This window comes from Solanum tuberosum, unplaced genomic scaffold (genome assembly GCF_000226075.1).
Source record: "Solanum tuberosum cultivar DM 1-3 516 R44 unplaced genomic scaffold, SolTub_3.0 scf00039, whole genome shotgun sequence".
In the NCBI taxonomy this organism is placed as follows: domain Eukaryota; kingdom Viridiplantae; phylum Streptophyta; class Magnoliopsida; order Solanales; family Solanaceae; genus Solanum; species Solanum tuberosum.
In genome coordinates this window covers 897447-916023 of record NW_006238968.1, presented here as the reverse complement: position 1 = coordinate 916023, position 18577 = coordinate 897447, and the positions used below count along the sequence as shown (strand labels likewise).

General features: G+C 30.8%; 2 protein-coding genes across 2 annotated transcripts; both read left to right on the top strand.

Annotated features, from left to right (window-relative positions):
* Positions 1-677: 677 nt before the first annotated feature.
* LOC102604259 (glucose-6-phosphate/phosphate translocator 2, chloroplastic-like) lies at positions 678-4609 on the top strand. Its single transcript, XM_006343351.2, has 5 exons — positions 678-1256; positions 2784-3009; positions 3115-3337; positions 3517-3730; positions 4349-4609. Exons 1-5 carry the CDS (start codon positions 786-788, stop codon positions 4358-4360), a joined length of 1146 nt encoding a protein of 381 aa, XP_006343413.1. The 5' UTR covers positions 678-785; the 3' UTR covers positions 4361-4609.
* A 4123-nt stretch (positions 4610-8732) lies between these two features.
* On the top strand, positions 8733-16249 carry LOC102591084 (beta-glucosidase 46-like). Its single transcript, XM_006343232.2, has 12 exons — positions 8733-8922; positions 9308-9374; positions 9525-9583; positions 10401-10476; positions 10609-10683; positions 10794-10881; positions 11914-12166; positions 12547-12662; positions 13488-13743; positions 14076-14178; positions 14617-14725; positions 15801-16249. Exons 1-12 carry the CDS (start codon positions 8767-8769, stop codon positions 15997-15999), a joined length of 1557 nt encoding a protein of 518 aa, XP_006343294.2. The 5' UTR covers positions 8733-8766; the 3' UTR covers positions 16000-16249.
* Positions 16250-18577: the final 2328 nt, after the last annotated feature.

Genomic DNA, 18577 nt, shown 5'->3' with positions numbered 1-18577 from the left:
TGTGTCTACCAAGATTCTAACTCACATTCCACAGGGTGAACGATCTCGTTGGGTGCACATCGACCATTGAGCCAAACACTTCAGTGTGTTTATGAGTTTGCAGGAAATATATATATACATTGTACTTCATATTTTAATACAAATATAGGGTCTACGGAAAAGTCAGTGGGTTTGATCGAACTCCCTTCCGCTACAATAGCTCCGCCCCCGTGTGTGTGGTATCTTAAATAAGGGTTGCTATGAAATATCCCTTGCTTGGTCCCTTTTCAATTGAGCTCGTCTCATCATATTTATCTAGTGATTTGCAAGCTATTGCATATGACAACAACTTCGACTATTTAGGACGTGGAAGAAGTTAAAATCTAAATCTAAGATCCTACCCTTCTTGCACACCCAAAGAATAGTTCGTTGAAGATTTTCTTGAGATTCTCCAAAAAACAAAAATTTCCAACATTTCACATAATTCTTAAAATTCGTGTTCAGTCAAAATCTAGATCTCATTGTGTGGACTATACTGAGTATGTAATTATTGTTATTCTTGTTTAATTAAAGTAAGATACTTAAATTACGACCGCTTAAAATTCTCCATTTGTACTTCTAGGAATCAACATTGTACCAAAATCTTCCTTCACTATCACCAAAACCAAACCAACACCTTTTTTCTTTTTGTCCTCAATTATATCGAAAACATTTTTGTCTAAATCTTCAAAACCCCATAATCCCCTCTTAATCTTTAGTGGTTTCATATTTTCTTGTTCAAAACTCAATTTTTAATCTTGATTATCATGGCTTGTTGTATAAAGCAATCATCTTTATCAATCACACATTCAAATTTGATTCCAAAAAGGGATTATAATCCAAATCTTGGATTTTTATCATTTTCTTCAATCCCAAAATCAAAGAATCAAAAATGGGATTTTTCTTATTCAATCAAGAAACCTCTTTACCTATCAAGAATTGAAAATCCCAAAGCATATGAAGCTGACAAGTCTCAGTCTTTAGATTTAAATATTGAGTTGCCAAAATCACAAGTTGATGGTCAGAAGGTTAAAATTGGCATATATTTTGCTATATGGTGGGGTTTAAATGTGGTTTTTAATATATATAACAAGAAAGTTCTTAATGCATATCCTTTTCCTTGGTTGACTTCTACTTTGTCACTTGCTACTGGTTCATTGATTATGTTGATTTCATGGGCTATGAGAATTGCTGAATTCCCAAAAACAGATTTTGAATTTTGGAAGAACCTGTTCCCTGTAAGAACTCTTATGACTTTTGTGTGGTTTGGTGCTTTTTTGTGTGAGGAGGGGAGGGGGGAGTATGGGAGTATCGTGTCTGTCGTAGTATTAGCCTTGTGCATGTATTTTATTGCTTTTGATATCGGTTATCATATGTTGTCTATTGTGTTTATGTTATTGCATTATTTCGTAGGTGTTTTGTATTAGCTTTATGCATGTATTTTCTTGCTTTTGATATAGGTTATTATATGTTGTCTATTGTGTTTATGTTATTGCATTATTTCGTTGTTGTTTAGTATTAGCTTTCTGCATGTATTTTTCTTGCTTTTTGATATAGGTTATTATATGTTGTCTATTGTGTTTCTGTTATTGCATTATTTCGTGTTGTTTAGTATTAGCTTTCTGCATGTATTTTTCTTGCTTTTTGATATAGGTTATTATATGTTGTCTATTGTGTTTCTGTTATTGCATTATTTCGTTGTTGTTTAGTATTAGCTTTTATGCATGTATTTTTCTGCTTTTGATATAGGTTATTATATGTTGTCTATTGTGTTTATGTTATTGCATTTATTTCGTAGTTGTTTAGTATTAGCTTTCTGCATGTATTTTTCTTGCTTTTTGATATAGGTTATTATATGTTGTCTATTGTGTTTCTGTTATTGCATTATTTCGTAGGTGTTTTGTATTAGCTTTATGCATGTATTTTTCTGCTTTTGATATAGGTTATTATATGTTGTCTATTGTGTTTATGTTATTGCATTATTTTCGTAGTTGTTTAGTATTAGCTTTTATGCATGTATTTTTCTGCTTTTGATATAGGTTATTATATGTTGTCTATTGTGTTTATGTTATTGCATTATTTCGTTGTTGTTTAGTATTAGCTTTCTGCATGTATTTTTCTTGCTTTTGATATAGGTTATTATATGTTGTGTATTGTGTTTCCGTTATCACATTATTTCATTGCTGTTATGGTTTGTGTTCTCTGAATGCTTTGTAATGTTTTCTTTATTAATTGGCATGTTTTCTTTGCTGTTGTATTTCCTTTTTCTGTAAACATTTTGATTTATTGTACTAGAGTCGAGGGTCTTTTAGAAACCACTTCTTAACCTCCAGGAGATAGGAGTATGATCTGTGAAGTTATGATTTCTAGTATTGTTATTTACTCTCTTTGTTTCAATTTATTTGTCTGTTTTTTACTTGGCACGAAGTTTTAAAAAGTAAAGAAGATTTTTGAATCTTCTGTCTTAAGCTAAAGATATGTAGAATGTACCAAAATGTTATTTAATCTTATGAATATGCGGGTCTCGATTATGAGACCTAGAATGAGAAACTCTCGATAGGGAACGCTTCCTCTTTTAGTGGGAGCAAGCATGCCAATTTGGATTGCATATTGGAGACATAAAGTAAAAAAAGTTCATGAACATGTGAACTTTTGTTTAAGATTGAGAAATTAGCTTCAATCATCGGTCATTGAATGGAGAGATCGAGTACATGATTTTTTTATTTATGTCTAATTTTGTGCTATTTCTAATGGTGGTGATGTAGGTTGCAGTTGCTCATACAATTGGGCATGTAGCAGCCACTGTTAGTATGTCTAAAGTTGCTGTTTCCTTCACTCATATAATCAAGAGCAGTGAACCAGCTTTTAGCGTGTTGGTTTCGAGGCTTTTGCTTGGCGAGACATTTCCACTTCCAGTATATTTGTCACTTGTGCCGATCATTGGTGGTTGTGCATTATCAGCTGCTACAGAGCTCAATTTCAACATGACTGGTATGATTTTCAATTTTCATAACTTTTGATCATCGATTTACTCATTGTGGTAGTGTGGATGTAGTAGTACGGTTAGCTTCTAAAGTTAGTTGATTGTTATTACAGGTTTTATGGGAGCAATGATATCGAATCTTGCATTTGTGTTTCGAAATATTTTCTCAAAGAAAGGAATGAAGGGGAACTCTGTTAATGGGATGAACTATTATGCGTGTTTGTCTATTATGTCTCTGTTAATTCTTACACCTTTTGCAATCGCGATGGAGGGGCCTCAGATGTGGGCATTAGGATGGCGAAACGCTTTCTCTCAGATAGGACCTAATTTTGTTTGGTAAGGATTGTTAACTTCCGCTTCTCATGATGATGTGATGTGTGCTCTCAGTATTTGTAGTTCATAACGTATACGCTACGCTCTATATGTACCCCTTCCGTCCTAATTTTTGTGAAGGTGTTTGATTGGGTAACAGAGTTTCACGAGTAGCCTAATAATAGTTTGTTGTATGATATCAGGTGGATCATTGCACAAAGCATATTCTATCACTTGTATAACCAAGTATCTTATATGTCCTTGGATGAGATTTCTCCCCTGACGTTTAGCGTAGGAAATACAATGAAGCGGTTATCTGTCATTGTTTCCTCCATCATAATCTTCCAAACACCAGTCCGACCCATCAATGCACTTGGAGCTGCCATTGCAATCCTAGGAACCTTCATTTATTCACAAGTAAGTTTCTTCTTCACTATCTATTTAGACGTTACTCGAAAATCTTTTTGCAACAATAGTTCCTATAACGCATGTGGCATAATATTATTTTGTTGTCGACAAAATAAGTGTCCAATGCTAAAAGACGTGCGAGTGAGCATTAAGAACGGCAAACAACTGCCCTGTTTTGAATACTCTGGCAGCAGAGCATGTTACCGAGTTTATATGTAACATGTTAGGCTCAAGGGTAAGGCTAGTAAAGTATTTGCTTTGGACGCCCAAAATTTAATAGCAAGGATAAATTCTAGTTAATAAGATGTTAGTCATTTGTTTGCAATACATTACCTTGAATATTTTCAATGTACACGGATATTGTAGTGCTAGACCAGATTTACCAGCGGACAGTTGAAGGCATTCCGATCCTGGTCATTCATAGATAGTCGGCACTTTTAGTCCTATTCTTCCCAACCAAATAAGCACTTTTGCAAAGTTCACCTTCCCGCGACATTCCATTCCCCTTAGTTGTAGGTGCTCGTTCTATTTTGATTTGAATGGGCCGGGGCTCCCGAGGTTTTCTGCATTTATGTTGCGAAGAACATCATGTTTAACCGTTTTCCTTCTGTGTTTTTTTTCGAGCAGTCGAAACAATAAGGTGACTGGAGGTACAACGATGTTGTTGCAGCTATTATTGCTCTTAGCTCAACGAGAATTGGAGGGAGATGGATGGCGAAAAAAAGGGAGAAATATTAGGTAGAAAGCAGCGCGGGATGTATGGTAGGTGCATGTCACGAACCAAGTCTGATATTTAAGTAGCGAAGCTTAGAGATGTATGTTTATTATTTACCATGTTTCGGAGTTGAAAACAATAGATTTTCTAGTCAAAAGATTTGAAAATAAAAACTTGTAGCTTTCTCACTATATTCATGGAAATTGGTAAAAAAAAAAAACGAAAATGAAGAGATCATATGAGAAGGTATAAAACGCATGAGTAGAATGCGATTTATAAACAAAATTTGAAATTTCAAAGATATATCGTCCAACATAAATTATTACGTTTCATATTGCAATATATAATATTGTATAATATTATATTTGTGGAAATTCATATTATTTTACAATACATATAAATTCTCTTGACATAATTTTTTTTTTTTTTGCTGCATACCAAACACATCCTTTATTTATAATATGTACATAGCCGTATATAAAAAAATGTATAATATCTATCTATCTATATAGTCGTATGTTTTTGCTGAGATATTATAACATGCTTAAAGAATCCAATCAAGCAAATCAAATCTCCATAAATTTTAATTATTTTTTTCAAAATTGCATAATCAATCACATAAAATGAACCAGAAAAAGTATTTAATTGTAAATTAGGTAGAGAAAGGTAAGTTTAAAGGCTTGGTCCCATCTTTTTTTTTTCTTATTATGCAAATAATTTGAGGATTTTAATTCATGTCACTTCATGATTATTTCCCAAAAGACTTAAAGTCTTTGTTTTGTTTAATTCCAACAACCATATCATTTGTTTTACTGTTCTTAGATTATTTCACCTTTTAGAATTTTTAATAAAATAAATATAAAAGATAGTTGAAGGAACATTTTGTCCTACAAATTGAATACAAATCTTGAAATCATGTTGTCAATAGATTTGCATCGAGTACTTTATTGAAAATATGTTAATTCGATTATTAGAGCCTCGATTAATTTATATTCAATTTGTATAAGCCTTGTTAAAAAGGAAAATACATCCTATTAGATTTTTTTTCCATTTTCAGGTTCGGTAGTGGATCTAGAACCCAAGTCAATGGCCTGTCACATGCGATGAAGGGTGATCAGTTAGACACTCTTCATTGAAAAATTACACCATACATATAAAAAATTGTATGAAGTACATAGATTAAAAATTACTTATCATACTTATATATTAAAACTTAAAACACTCTTAACTGCCCAGAATTCTTATAAATGCATAAGAACTCAATAACTTTTAATCAAACTATATATATATATATATATATATATATATAAATATTATGGAATGATTGCAAAAATGGCGCACGAGTTTTTACATGCCTAATATATTATTTATATATATAAAAAAAAAAATAGCACTTGCAAATGTAAGATTTGTTACTTTTTTGTATTTGAATATATTATTATAAAGATATCACTTGTTTTAACTTTAACAAAAAGGCCTCAACGCCTTTGCAAATCCCAACAACTAAAATAAAGAATAAAAAAAAATCCTTTAACACGTTTAAGTAATTATGTGAGATAGTCCAAGTTGGCTCTTGAACTTTGATAATTTTCTTAAAACATCAAATAATTGGTAATTTTCTTTAAATTGTGTTAAATAGTACTATTAATTGGTAATTTTCTTTAAAAAAAATTCTTACTCTCCTTTTTGTACAATATTTCAAAAGATGCATAACGCTAGAACTAAAATAATGCATTTTGTTCATTTCTAAGGGACAATAATTGGCAATTGTTATATATTTATTTGTATTGGTTGGAACATAAGTTGTTTCTTGAAAACACCTTTAATAATTTCACAAGAAAAGGAGACAAACATGTTGTGTAGCAAATTAAATGATATGTCTATAGCTGGAACCACTTTGTTTTTGGATCCAAATGCCACAAATATCTACTACTAATAATTATTTAAGACAACCTTTAAGCAAGCAATCCAATGGAGATATGATAATGATAGAAAATGATACAAGATTCTATTAATGTCCCACCATTATGTCTTGTCAACTTATCTTCTTTCATTTTCATGAGTTTGTTGAACTTTCAAACGAGATCACTTAATTTTTACCCTCATGAAATGGTGAAAAATATGGCTTAGGATGGAGGTGGGGCGGGGCGGAGTGGGGTGGGTTAAGGTTTAAAATTGTAAAAAATTTAACCCACCTTGCATAGCATTTGTGTCTAGCTTCAACCTACCCCACCCTGCTTCCATTTAATTCCCCTTAATGAGGGGATCTTAGCCATGTAATGTGAATTGGGTGAAATCACAATACTAGGTACAACATGAACAAGAAATTCCACGAACTATAATATATTCAGTACTCAATGAAGTTTGGAAAGGATAGGCTATACATAGACCTTATCATTATTTCATAGAAGTAGAGAGGTTTTTTTTGAAAAAACCTTGGCTTGAAATGCAAAAACTCAAAACACTAAGGAGAAAAAAGAAGAAGGTAAAGATAGGGTTTCAATCACCTAATCAAACTCTTGAAAGCTACAAAGATATTTTCTTTTATTATAGTAATAATTAGAGCACATTGTCAAATGTCACATCAAAAGAAAATGTGGTCTTTTTGTAAAGGTACGAGATTTAAAGAAAAGGAAAAGTATAGCAACTCTCAAACGCTTGAGAATCACACATATTTATGTGAAAATTATAATTAAAAAAAATAAATGATCAAATCATTTTTGAAAAAAAAAAAACTTAGCAGCCGAATTTACTTTAGTATTTTAATTATATATATATATATATATATTGTTTATTCACTTCCTTTACAACTTTTAAATGAATTAAATATCACCTTAAGGGATGACATGGCAGAGAGAATGAACTCACTCTCCTAAAAGCGTGTGAAGAACGAAAAAAAATAAAATTGAAATTATAAGATTATATACCTGACATTTTTTTATTGGCCAACATATAAATAATATTTTAAATCTTTTTTGATAGATTAACTTTTTTAAAAATGTGAATTTTCTTAGTTAAAGATAATGAAATTTGCAGGTCTAGTTCTTTTAAAAAAAATTAAGTTTTTCACTTTATTTTGTTGTCTTCCTCAATATCTCCTTCCCCATTGAAGACCTCTCCCTTCTACCTTTCTTCGTAGACATTCCACACCCTATCCACTACTTTCATTCCACCAGCCCTTTCTATATGTTTATGGTACCGCTAAAAACTTATTGTTTCCAAACGGCATATGTATGTGATTATATAAGTAATACTATAATTTTATTTATAACTTGAATGTTGAATCCACAAGAATTTATGATTAACCCTCAACTAATTAAATTAAACTAATGCAAATTATTTATTCAAATAATAAAATCCAAAGTTATAATTATAAGCTAACTAAAATTAAATAGAAATCAAATATAAACTTCAATCAAGAGTGAATTTTATGGGATCGATGAATAAAATTGATCTAGGGCTAAGAGCTATATATCTAACAATCATGTTGTATTCTTCCATTAATTGATTCAACTCTTTTATTTATCTAGTTTATTCATTAACACGATATTATGAAAGAATCGATCGAGTCCTTATTCACCTATTAATTTGATTCACTCTCGTTTCATAATAATATATCAATTTTTCGAAATTCTGAATCCATCCCAACTCCCAAGTTGATGCATCTAGAAGTATACTACATATACGACATGATTACTACTATTGCAATAATAGTGAATCATAAAAAGAAAAAGAAAAAAATATCTCTAACACTTTGTTTGGATGGTTGTTATGTATATTGCTTCATAATATATATCGTATTGTATTGTATTGTATTATGTTGTATTGTATCGTACTATATCAGTATATTGTTTTAATGAATACAACGTTGGGATAGATTGTAACATTCTCTGTCATTACATAATGTCACATATCCCTAATTTGAATGATAAACCCACAAGAAATTGTAGAGTACGAGGTAGAGCTACTATGAAAAAGTTGGGTAGATGAAAAAATAGAATTATAAAATAATAAATAAAGACAAAATGAGAAGTAAATACTAAGATAACGACGTGATCACACCAAATCAGTTGTTACATAAAATAAGTTACGTCATTACCTAATGATGAATTTAAACAATACGATACAATAGAACTTAATTGTAACAATCAAAACAAATATTGTATTTAGACTAACAATACAGTATAATACACCGTCCAAACAAGGTGCAAGTGCCGTGTGGTTTTTTCTATATAAACACTTGGATTATCTTCTTTCTATTCTATAAATATATTTTCAAATTTGAAAAATACACATTAGGGAAAAAAAGAGAGACTTTTCTTTAAATATTATGGACTCAAGTATTTCAATAATATTATTTGCTTTTAGTGTTCTTTTTTCTAGTTTCATGGTATCATTTTCTCAGATAAAAAACCTTAGTATTGTCAAAGAACCAGATTCATTTCCAAGAAATTTCTTGTTTGGAACAGCCTCTTCTTGCTACCAGGTTTTTTTTTTCTTTTTCTTCTTGTTATCTAGTTGTACTCTTACTAGAGCGTAGTTAGATTGCTCAAGGGGTTCATTCGAATATCCTTCAACGAAATATTATACCTATATATGTTTTGAATTTGTTGTTGTTACTATTTTTTAATTTGTTTTTGAGCGAAAGATCAATCGTAAACAGTTTTTTTACCATCATAAGGTAAGGTCTGCGGACACACTATTCTATCTAGACCTCACCTATGAGATTATACTGAATTTGTTGTTGTTGAATTCTATTGATTATTTTTTTATATATATATTTACATTTTTTTAATGAAAATTCTGACTTTGTTACCGCGATACTTAAATTTTGGGGCCTTTTTAATTAATTTCTCTTGTTTCCTTTGCAGTTTGAAGGAGCTTTTCTTAGTGATGGCAAAGGCCTTAACAATTGGGATGTTTTTACTCATGAAGCTGGTGATCTTTCTTTTATAATTATTATAATATAAGTGTATATTTTATTAACTTCGATATTAAGGCTAAAGATGCTTACCATCTGAGCAACGTACTCCTAATCATTGATTATCAAGAATTGTAGTAATATTTATTATTGAGAATTTCTTGCAGGCCACATAGCAGATGGAAGTAATGGAGACATTGCTCTAGATCATTATAATCGATATCAGGTACCATATCGCGATGCATCCCTTTTTATTTTTTTGAGTTGAATCATAATGATTCAAAATTTACTGATTCTACTAATTTACAAAACCGACTACCATACTATTAGGTCTATGAACTTTGATGTTGGCATATCAATCAAGTCTAAAAATGTGGTGTTTATACGTTCTGTTTTCTTTTTGACACAAAAATATTCTTATATTTACTTTCACCGCTAACAAAATTCTTAAGCAGACAGAGCATAATTGCTTTTTTCAAAAAGAGATTTTGGTTAAAAGGTAAAATATGCGTAGGTCCCTTTTTAGTTGTCATGTTGCGTTTTTCGAAAGTTAATTTGACTAATTTTCAAATTAAATATTCAATATATTTTAACTAAAAATTTAATTATTCAAAAACTATACGAAAAATACTATAAATTATAATTTTTTACATATCAATCTGATAAAAAGATACATCAAAAATTAATTAATTAAAATTTTTATCATTTGATTCTAAAAAAGAAAACCATGACTACTAAAAGGAAGACTAATGAATTTTATTCCATCATACTTTTTGGTGACAGCTAGTATTTTCTTTCTTGCACGTCTGAAAATAAATTAAAACCAAAGAAATATTATTATATTATTTCTGGCAAAATGATTAGGTACAAGTGTACTATATGCGCCAAATATGTGAATGAATTGTTTTCATATACATATAGTATTTGCTTTATTATCCCATGTCACCTTATGTATTGATGTGACACCAAATAAAAGTGGAGCAAAAATAATATGACTTGTTGTAATTATAAGTTAAATATTTGTCTATTTGACACTCCTACAGGAGGATATTAAGCTTATGGAAGATATGGGAGTGAATAGCTTTCGTTTCTCTATCTCATGGGCAAGAATTCTACCTAGTAAGTTACAACTACTCTACCGATCTCTCGTATTTTGATAAATTTTAGTTATATACATCATCAGTATAAATAAGTCTTTACTTGTGTTTAATTTCTCCTTGATAATGTTTTATTGTCCTAAAATTGGATTAGAGGGGATGTATGGAGGTGTCAATATGGCTGGAATTCAGCACTACAATAAGTTGATTGATGCACTCCTACAAAAAGGTTACTTCTTCTTGTTCTCTAATTGATGAAGTTTGATCTCACCATTGTTATTTTCGATCGTTGAAATATATACTATTAATCATGTGTTTAACGATTGATGGAAATTACAGATATCCAACCATTGGTCACCTTAGCACATTATGACATACCTCAAGAACTTGAAGAAAGATATGGAGGATGGCTAAGTCCCAAAATACAGTAAGCAAGATTTCACACTCTGTCTTTTTTTATTATTATTATTGTCTAGTGAGTGAGTAAAAAATATTATTTTAAGAGTATTTAAATATAATTTAGAAAAATATTGTGGGGTGAGGAAGGAGTGATGGGGTTAGGAGCGTTGGGGGTGGGAATTACAGAGACAGTAATCTTCAAATGTCACTTACGAAACTTATTTTTCCTATTTTCTCTAAGAAAATTACTTTTCTAATTTTTAAATAGCTTGTTTTTTCTATAAAAGAAGTGTTTTTTCATACATCTTTTACGGGTAACATTTCAGATGGTCACTCAACTATGAATTCTTTTAAAAAAAATAAAGTTGAGTGACTTTTTGAGAAAGAACCTATAATTGAGTGACTTTCTGGAGAACAAATTAATTCATAGTTAAGTGACTTTTGAATCAAAAAAACCAAAATTGAGTAACTTTCTAAGAAAAAAGTTTATAATTAAGTGACCATTTGATTAGGTTACTAAATTGGAAGAACATGTTTTCCTCCGTACCAAACACACCCTTCAATGACGACAACAACAACAACATAACAATAGCATTTCTTCTATCCCAAATAAACTGAAGCAAGCTATATAAATTATCACTTTTCATATCGCTCTATTTAAGCTACATTTAGAAGCAAACCTTAAATAAGTACTTCCTCATTTTAAAAATGAAAAAGAGTATTAGGCATTATATGCCAAGGTTTATTATATTATAATTAGGGCGGTTGTTGCATTTCTGCTATCAATTCATTTAAATTCGTATTCCCTTCATCTCAATTTACGTGACACTTTTCAAATTTCAAAATTAAAACAAGTCTATTTTTTACTGTAAATTTTTCATACATCTTTTAAATATCTTAAATTGTCAATTATTGTGACTTATAGTACCTTTTACATAGTTTATAAATATAAAAATTTCATTTCAAAAAATTTGAAGATTCCATACGTAAATTGCCAATCAAATATAAACTATTTGATTCTCGAAAAACGAAAAGTTTCACATAATTTATTTTTTTTCAGGGATGATTTTGGTTATTATGGAGATATATGTTTCAAATATTTTGGTGATAGAGTAAAATATTGGGTAACTATCAATGAACCGAATGTAGTGGCGGTTCGAGCCTATAGATTGGGTACTTTCCCTCCGGTTCGATGTTCCGGTTCATTTGGTAATTGCAGTTTTGGGAATTCAGAAAAAGAGCCTTTTATTGCAGCACATAATATGATTTTATCACATGCTGCTGCTGTCACCATTTACAGAACAAAATATCAGGTTCAAAATATATTTTTTTTCGATAATAAATATGCATATTAATAAAAAATATTAAAATCTTTATCGGTGTTAGCTAATTGATATTGAATCTAATGTCGCTAGATGCTAGTATAAGTTTTAGGGGCATTTATAAAGAGTGTTAACTGCTTCTAAAAAAATATATTAGCGGTAATTAAGTTGCTGTCGTTAATTAATTGCCGCTAAAGATCATTTTTAGTATATTAGTCATTAGATTTGATGAGATTTGCTAAATACATATTTTTTTTCCTTTAACTCAATATTTAACAAATTATGTATATTAGATTTGATGAGAACTGTGAAATATAGATTTAGTAAGAACTCATAATGAAAATGTATTTTTTTTGTGGTCATATATACAGAAAAGACAAGGAGGGATGATTGGAATATCTTTGAATACTCAATGGTATGAACCTTTTAGCAATTCCTCACAAGACAATTATGCAACTCAAAGAGCTAGATCTTTTGTTTACAATTGGTAAGCTTTCTTTGTATTTGGTATTCCATATATATATATATTCATGAAAAATACCTTTTTAACGTCGCGTAAGTAAATTTTAAAAATATTTATATATAATTTAAATAAATATTATGAACGGTAAAGGTGAGCATACTATAAAGGGAGGTGGGTGAGGGTGGGGTAAGGAAAGGTAGGGTAGGTTACGTGGAGCAGGATTGGTGGTAGACATTTAAAATTGCATAAAGTTGAACAATAGACACAAGCATCCTACGTGACATCCTACACGACAATTTGTGTCTTACGTGGTGTTTTACATGTATTATGACATGTAGGACTCATGTGTCAACTTGTTTAACTTTATACAACTTTAAATGACTACTTGTACATACCTATATAGTTGAAGCCTGAAGGGCATAAATATGAAATGATCAAGACCAATTGTTCACGACTTCAAGGACACATTTATGTGTTATACCAAAAAAGCAAAATCTGAAAGTTGGTATTTCGATATCGATCAGAATTTTACCAACTCCTTATGTCAATTTTCTTTATAGGGTTTTATTATTTTTTTGGTAGTGCGTGGGAGATTATCAATGTAAAATGCCAGTTATGAAATTTATATTTTTTTATATTAAAGTCAAAGTTATTTTTCTAGTTCTTAAGAAGTTTGTGATCTATATAAAAAATATTTTAACTAACTAAATACGAAAAGAAAAACTAAAAACATTTTCTTGAAATTGTTATAGCCCTTGAAATCTAATTTTCAAGACTTCAATTATTAATTGGAGTTGAGTATAATGTTATGACCGTTTTAATAAAATATAAAATTATTGTTATATGCAGGTTTTTGGACCCTATTATATATGGAAAATATCCAGAAGAAATGCAAAAAATTCTTGGAAAGAACCTGCCTATATTTTCAAGAAATGATATAAAAAAACTGAAAAATGGCCTAGATTTTATTGGCCTAAATCATTATACAGCAGCTTATATTAAAGATTGTTTGTACTCTGTCTGTGAACATGGACAATATTCTTCTTGGTCAGAAGGTTCTTATTTTCGTGCTACAGAAAAAGATGGTGTGTACATTGGAGAACCTGTAAGTATAAAATCCGTTTCAGTTTACGTGTCTTAATTTGATTTAATAAAGAATTTAAGAAAATAATTTTTAATTAAAATGTGTATTTGTGTATTGAAATCAATTTTTATTAAACAACCTCGAATCCTCGATTGCTAATAAAACTAAGTTTTGAAAGAAAGAAGGATTAAGTTTCGTTTCAATTAAACACCTCGATTGCTAATAAAACATTTCAGCTAAACACTTTCGATTCAAATTTTAATTTATTTTATTTTTGTGTGTATTAATTCTCATTTGTCTATTTTGAAAACAAATATTCTTACCTTAATTGATTTATTTTATAAATGATTCAGACTGCAGTGGATTGGCTATTTGTGTATCCTCAAGGGATGGAAAAGCTTGTGATGTACATGAAGGATAGATTCAATAATACTCCGGTCATCATAACTGAAAATGGTAAGTTAAAGTTTACCTTTATTTGTGCAATTTTAGAAACACAAAAATCATGACATATTAATTAATTGGAAAATATAAAAATTTATTCTATATTATACGAAATATCTTAATTTTATGCTTCGTCATACTTTGGGGATATGCATAGTTGCATACCTTAAATATCATTAGCTAATTATTTCGCATTTGTCTTTTAACCTTAATGGATTTCAAGCCTGAAGCATATCGATCAAATGGTAGTTTAAAGTTTTAAACCATATATAATCAAAAGTAAAGGGTTAAGTTTGAACTTTTTTTCTCAAAGTATTTGACATGTGAAAATTTATAGTAAAATTTACTCTGAAACTTTGATAAAGTCAAGAACAAGTGAGATACAACTTGCAATGAGGTATATGAAATATCTTTAGGACAACTCCTTATAAGAATTGGACAATCTTGCAGGTATTGCTGAGAGTGACCATCCAAATTCTTCCCTAGAAGATGCTCTCAATGACACTCAAAGAGTGGAGTACATGCATAACTACTTGAATTCCTTGGCAAATGCAATGAGGTACTTCTCTCTCCACTCTCCAACACACATACTTATTACTCCCTCCGTCCTATTTTATGTGACACCATTTCCTTTTTGGTCAATCCCAAAAAAAAATATCACATTTCCTTATATGATAAGTATTTAAACGTACAATTCCTCTTTAACCCTTGTTGGTCCCACTTAATCTTAAAGATAGTACTCCAATACATTTATGAGGAGAGAGAAAAGTGAGTATACTTTTTAATATGACTACTTTTTGAAGGGACAATTTGGTAAACATTTTAAAGTCTTCATTTATTTCTTAAACTCCATGCCCGATCAAATGTTGCTAGAACGGATGGAGTATAAATTTTCCAAAGTGACAAACACTAGCACGTGCTTGTAAGAAGAATGACAGGCTCATTCTAGGACGAATATTAGTAACACAAGTCCCATTATGAACCTGAGTAGTCTATATAGCCACCTCAAGTCTCGCTAGCCATTAATTTTTGCACATATATTGTCCATTTAGTTACGTCTGTGTCACTAATGAGTTTTATAAGTAGTTATTTTTTCATCATCTATAGACTAATGAGTTTTATAAGTAGTTATGTTTTCAACATCTATAGTTGTAATTAGGAACAATGACTATTTTTTAAAGACTAAAATCGAAAAATGATCAGTAAAAGTTATTTCTACTCACTTAATTATGTCAATTATTACACTCCTAATCCCATTCTTGGGTCAGTGTGCCACAGAGCCACGACCCTTTGGTTGCTTGCATGTGCAATCCACAAATTAATAGGGTTACAAATAGTGGCGCAACTAAGAATTTTGACTAAGGGCAGTTAGAATACAATTTGCACCTTTCGAACAATTCATTTAATATACAACGTATGATATATACATTAAAGAAAATAAATCTATTTATATCGTGAAATTTTCTGACATAAGGGTGTCAATTAATTCCCTTTGGACAAAGATAGTTCTGCTACCAGATTCATGGAAGTCTGTCTATCTATCTATCTATCTATCTATCTATCTCTGATCACATTATATATTAATTAATATTTATATTAACATATATGTTTGGTTGATTTTATTTTATAAATAGGGAAGGTGCAGATGTGAGGGGGTATTTTGCTTGGTCATTGCTGGACAACTTTGAATGGTTAGAAGGATATACAAAAAGATTTGGATTGCATTATGTCAATTTTACAAATCTCCAAAGAACTCCAAAATTATCAGCCACTAGGTATAAGGAACTCATATACAACTTTCAAAGCCAACTAGCAAGATATACAGGCGCATGAACTAGAGTTCGAGGCAGAGTCACAATGATAATTACAAATTCAATAAAATTCAATAGTTTTAATAGTAAAAACAATTATGATCTAAAATTCATGAAGCAAAAATTTTGTTTCCGATACTTGTCAGAGTGAAACAAGTACAAGCACCACCATATGCCTTGTCAAGATTTCCTTATTGTTTTTCTAAACTAAAGCAAGGGAGTTTAGTGTGCATTGAGCATATATAATTATCCAAGCTAATCTCTTTCTTAATGTTACATATATAGTTCATTCAAATACAATATAATTATATGGATCAGATTATCCTTAACACATTCTACTATATTATAAAAGAGAGTTTAGGGCCAAGTATAATATATAATATTCAAAATTGGGACTTTTCCCAATCTTGAATATTATATATTATATTTATTAATATAGTAGAACTTGGGCATAAACTCCCTTTTAAAATAATATAGAATTATATATATTTAGATATAAAATGTTCTCTCTCTATGTTGTATAGTAGAATAAGGTTATGTGGATCGAAACATGTAATGAAAAATTAAATTACTAATACAAAATCAGTATATGAGATTGTCTGTAATGATACTACCACCTCGAATAATAGAATATGGACTAAAATACGAAAACTGTGTATTTCCTCTACCAACCTCTATATCTAAGCAAGTCAAACCAATTGTTTGATTTCTCCCGAGTAGGAAAGATTAAATTGAATATTGATAACACAAATCGAAGACTCTGTTTTTGTTTCTAACCTGTTTTAGATTCTCTTTCATTTGTGAAAACAAGCCTCTATTTTAGTATTCCTATCGATTAAGTAGCACAAGCTCCTTAAAGTATATTATTCCCTCTCCTATGAAAGAAAATAGTTGATGCACCCAACTATCTGGATTTTTTTTAGAGATGATCAACGAAACCCAGTGGCGAACCTAAAGGTAAAAAATAGGGCACCGGAACCCGTGGTCTCTTCGTAAAACTAGATATTTTATGTATATATTTTCTAAGATTTGTATATTATTATATTCTTGCACTCGTGATATAAGAAGTCTATCTGATCCACATGGTTAAATGTTGAGCTTTTTACCTTGAGGATGAAGAATCAATTCTCACTTAATACATTTTTCTGGGTGCACCCATGTTTGAAAAATCCTAGATTCGCCTATGACGAAACCTACTTCAAGTCTCACCATAAAACTATGAATCATCGACCCTTTGGGGTGGCCCAATGGTTTGGGCTTGAGACTTCCATATTTATTTTTTGTCAAACTTATCCAATAAAACGACATAGAGTTTCACCTTCTACGACTATTATTGAAAACTACATATACCTACTCATGAAAATCAACAAATGAAACACTATCCACGTCAGGAGAAAAGCAAACGTGTGCATTTTATGGCAAATGAAGGTTACAAACATGAAAAAGATTTACTTCTACGAAAAAAATACAAGATTTTATTACCACCTTTTATAATTTTCCTATTTGTACCAAAAAAAACTTGAAAATAATATAATAACACAGAGAATTGAAATTGGCAAAAGGCATAAATTGCCCCCTAAATTTGTACCCAAAAGTCATTTACACACTTTAACTAATGGGGCGATCTATTACACACCTTAAGTACATAAAAGTATATTTATTTCCCCCTTCCGTCACCCAGCCCAGGACATTATGCCTAGAGTGAGAGCCACTCGCCTCCTAGTGAAGCCACGTAATAAAAGACTTCAATTCAATTCATTTGACCCAACCCCATTTCTTTTCACCCAAACCCGATTCTTTTCACCCAAATTCATTTTATTTTACCCTAGTCCATTTATTTCACCCAGAAGTTATCAGCAGTCTTCTCCAATGTCTCCTCTTTCCCCTGTAGATTTTTCTGTTGCCGCTGCTGCTGCTTCTTCAATTTCATCTGAATTTTCTTCGAATTCAAATGTCTCTGCGATGATGAACACGCGCCACGCTCTACCTGTTCTGCAGCAATTCCGGTCACAGCCTGCTAATATTGGTGGGTTTTTATCTCCAGGTATTCAGAATTATTCTACAGGGGTTTCGTCTCTAAATCCGGTTCAAAACAGAGCATCCATCGGAGTACAGGAATTATTGTCTCAGGAATAAGATAAAAAGATGATAAATTGTCTTCAAGAGCTTGAGAAACAGCTCTTAGACGACAACGATGAAGAAGAGGAAGGCGATACAGTTTCAGTCGTCACCAACAACGAGTGGTCGGAGACATAGAACTTCACAAATCCATGTTTGCATAGTACTTCCATGTCTGCAGAACATAGTACTTCACAGATCCATGTTTGGATCACACCTCTTCCAATTCATGATCTTCCTCTTGCAAACAGAGCCTAGTCAAGCTTATTCGAGCCATTGTAGCACCTTAATAAGAATTATCGCGAATCAAACAACTAAAAATTGATTCAAAAGAAGGAATTTTGAACTATGTTTGAATTTAGGGTTCTTGATTCAGATTTTTGGGTGAAAATTTAGGGTTCTTGTTCATTAGGGTCGGGTGGGTGGGTTTTATGAAGAGAATGGGAATATAATTGTTGGGTTGGGTTTTTTTAATTAAAAAA

Coding starts and splice junctions, on each gene's coding strand:
- LOC102604259 (XM_006343351.2), top strand. CDS start 786: ATGGCTTGTTGTATAAAGCAATCATCTTTATCAATCACACATTCAAAT. Junction 1,257..2,783: donor TTTGGAAGAACCTGTTCCCT/GTAAGAACTCTT, acceptor GTGGTGATGTAG/GTTGCAGTTGCTCATACAAT. Junction 3,338..3,516: donor ATAGGACCTAATTTTGTTTG/GTAAGGATTGTT, acceptor GTATGATATCAG/GTGGATCATTGCACAAAGCA.
- LOC102591084 (XM_006343232.2), top strand. CDS start 8,767: ATGGACTCAAGTATTTCAATAATATTATTTGCTTTTAGTGTTCTTTTT. Junction 10,684..10,793: donor TGATGCACTCCTACAAAAAG/GTTACTTCTTCT, acceptor TGGAAATTACAG/ATATCCAACCATTGGTCACC. Junction 13,744..14,075: donor GTGTGTACATTGGAGAACCT/GTAAGTATAAAA, acceptor TAAATGATTCAG/ACTGCAGTGGATTGGCTATT.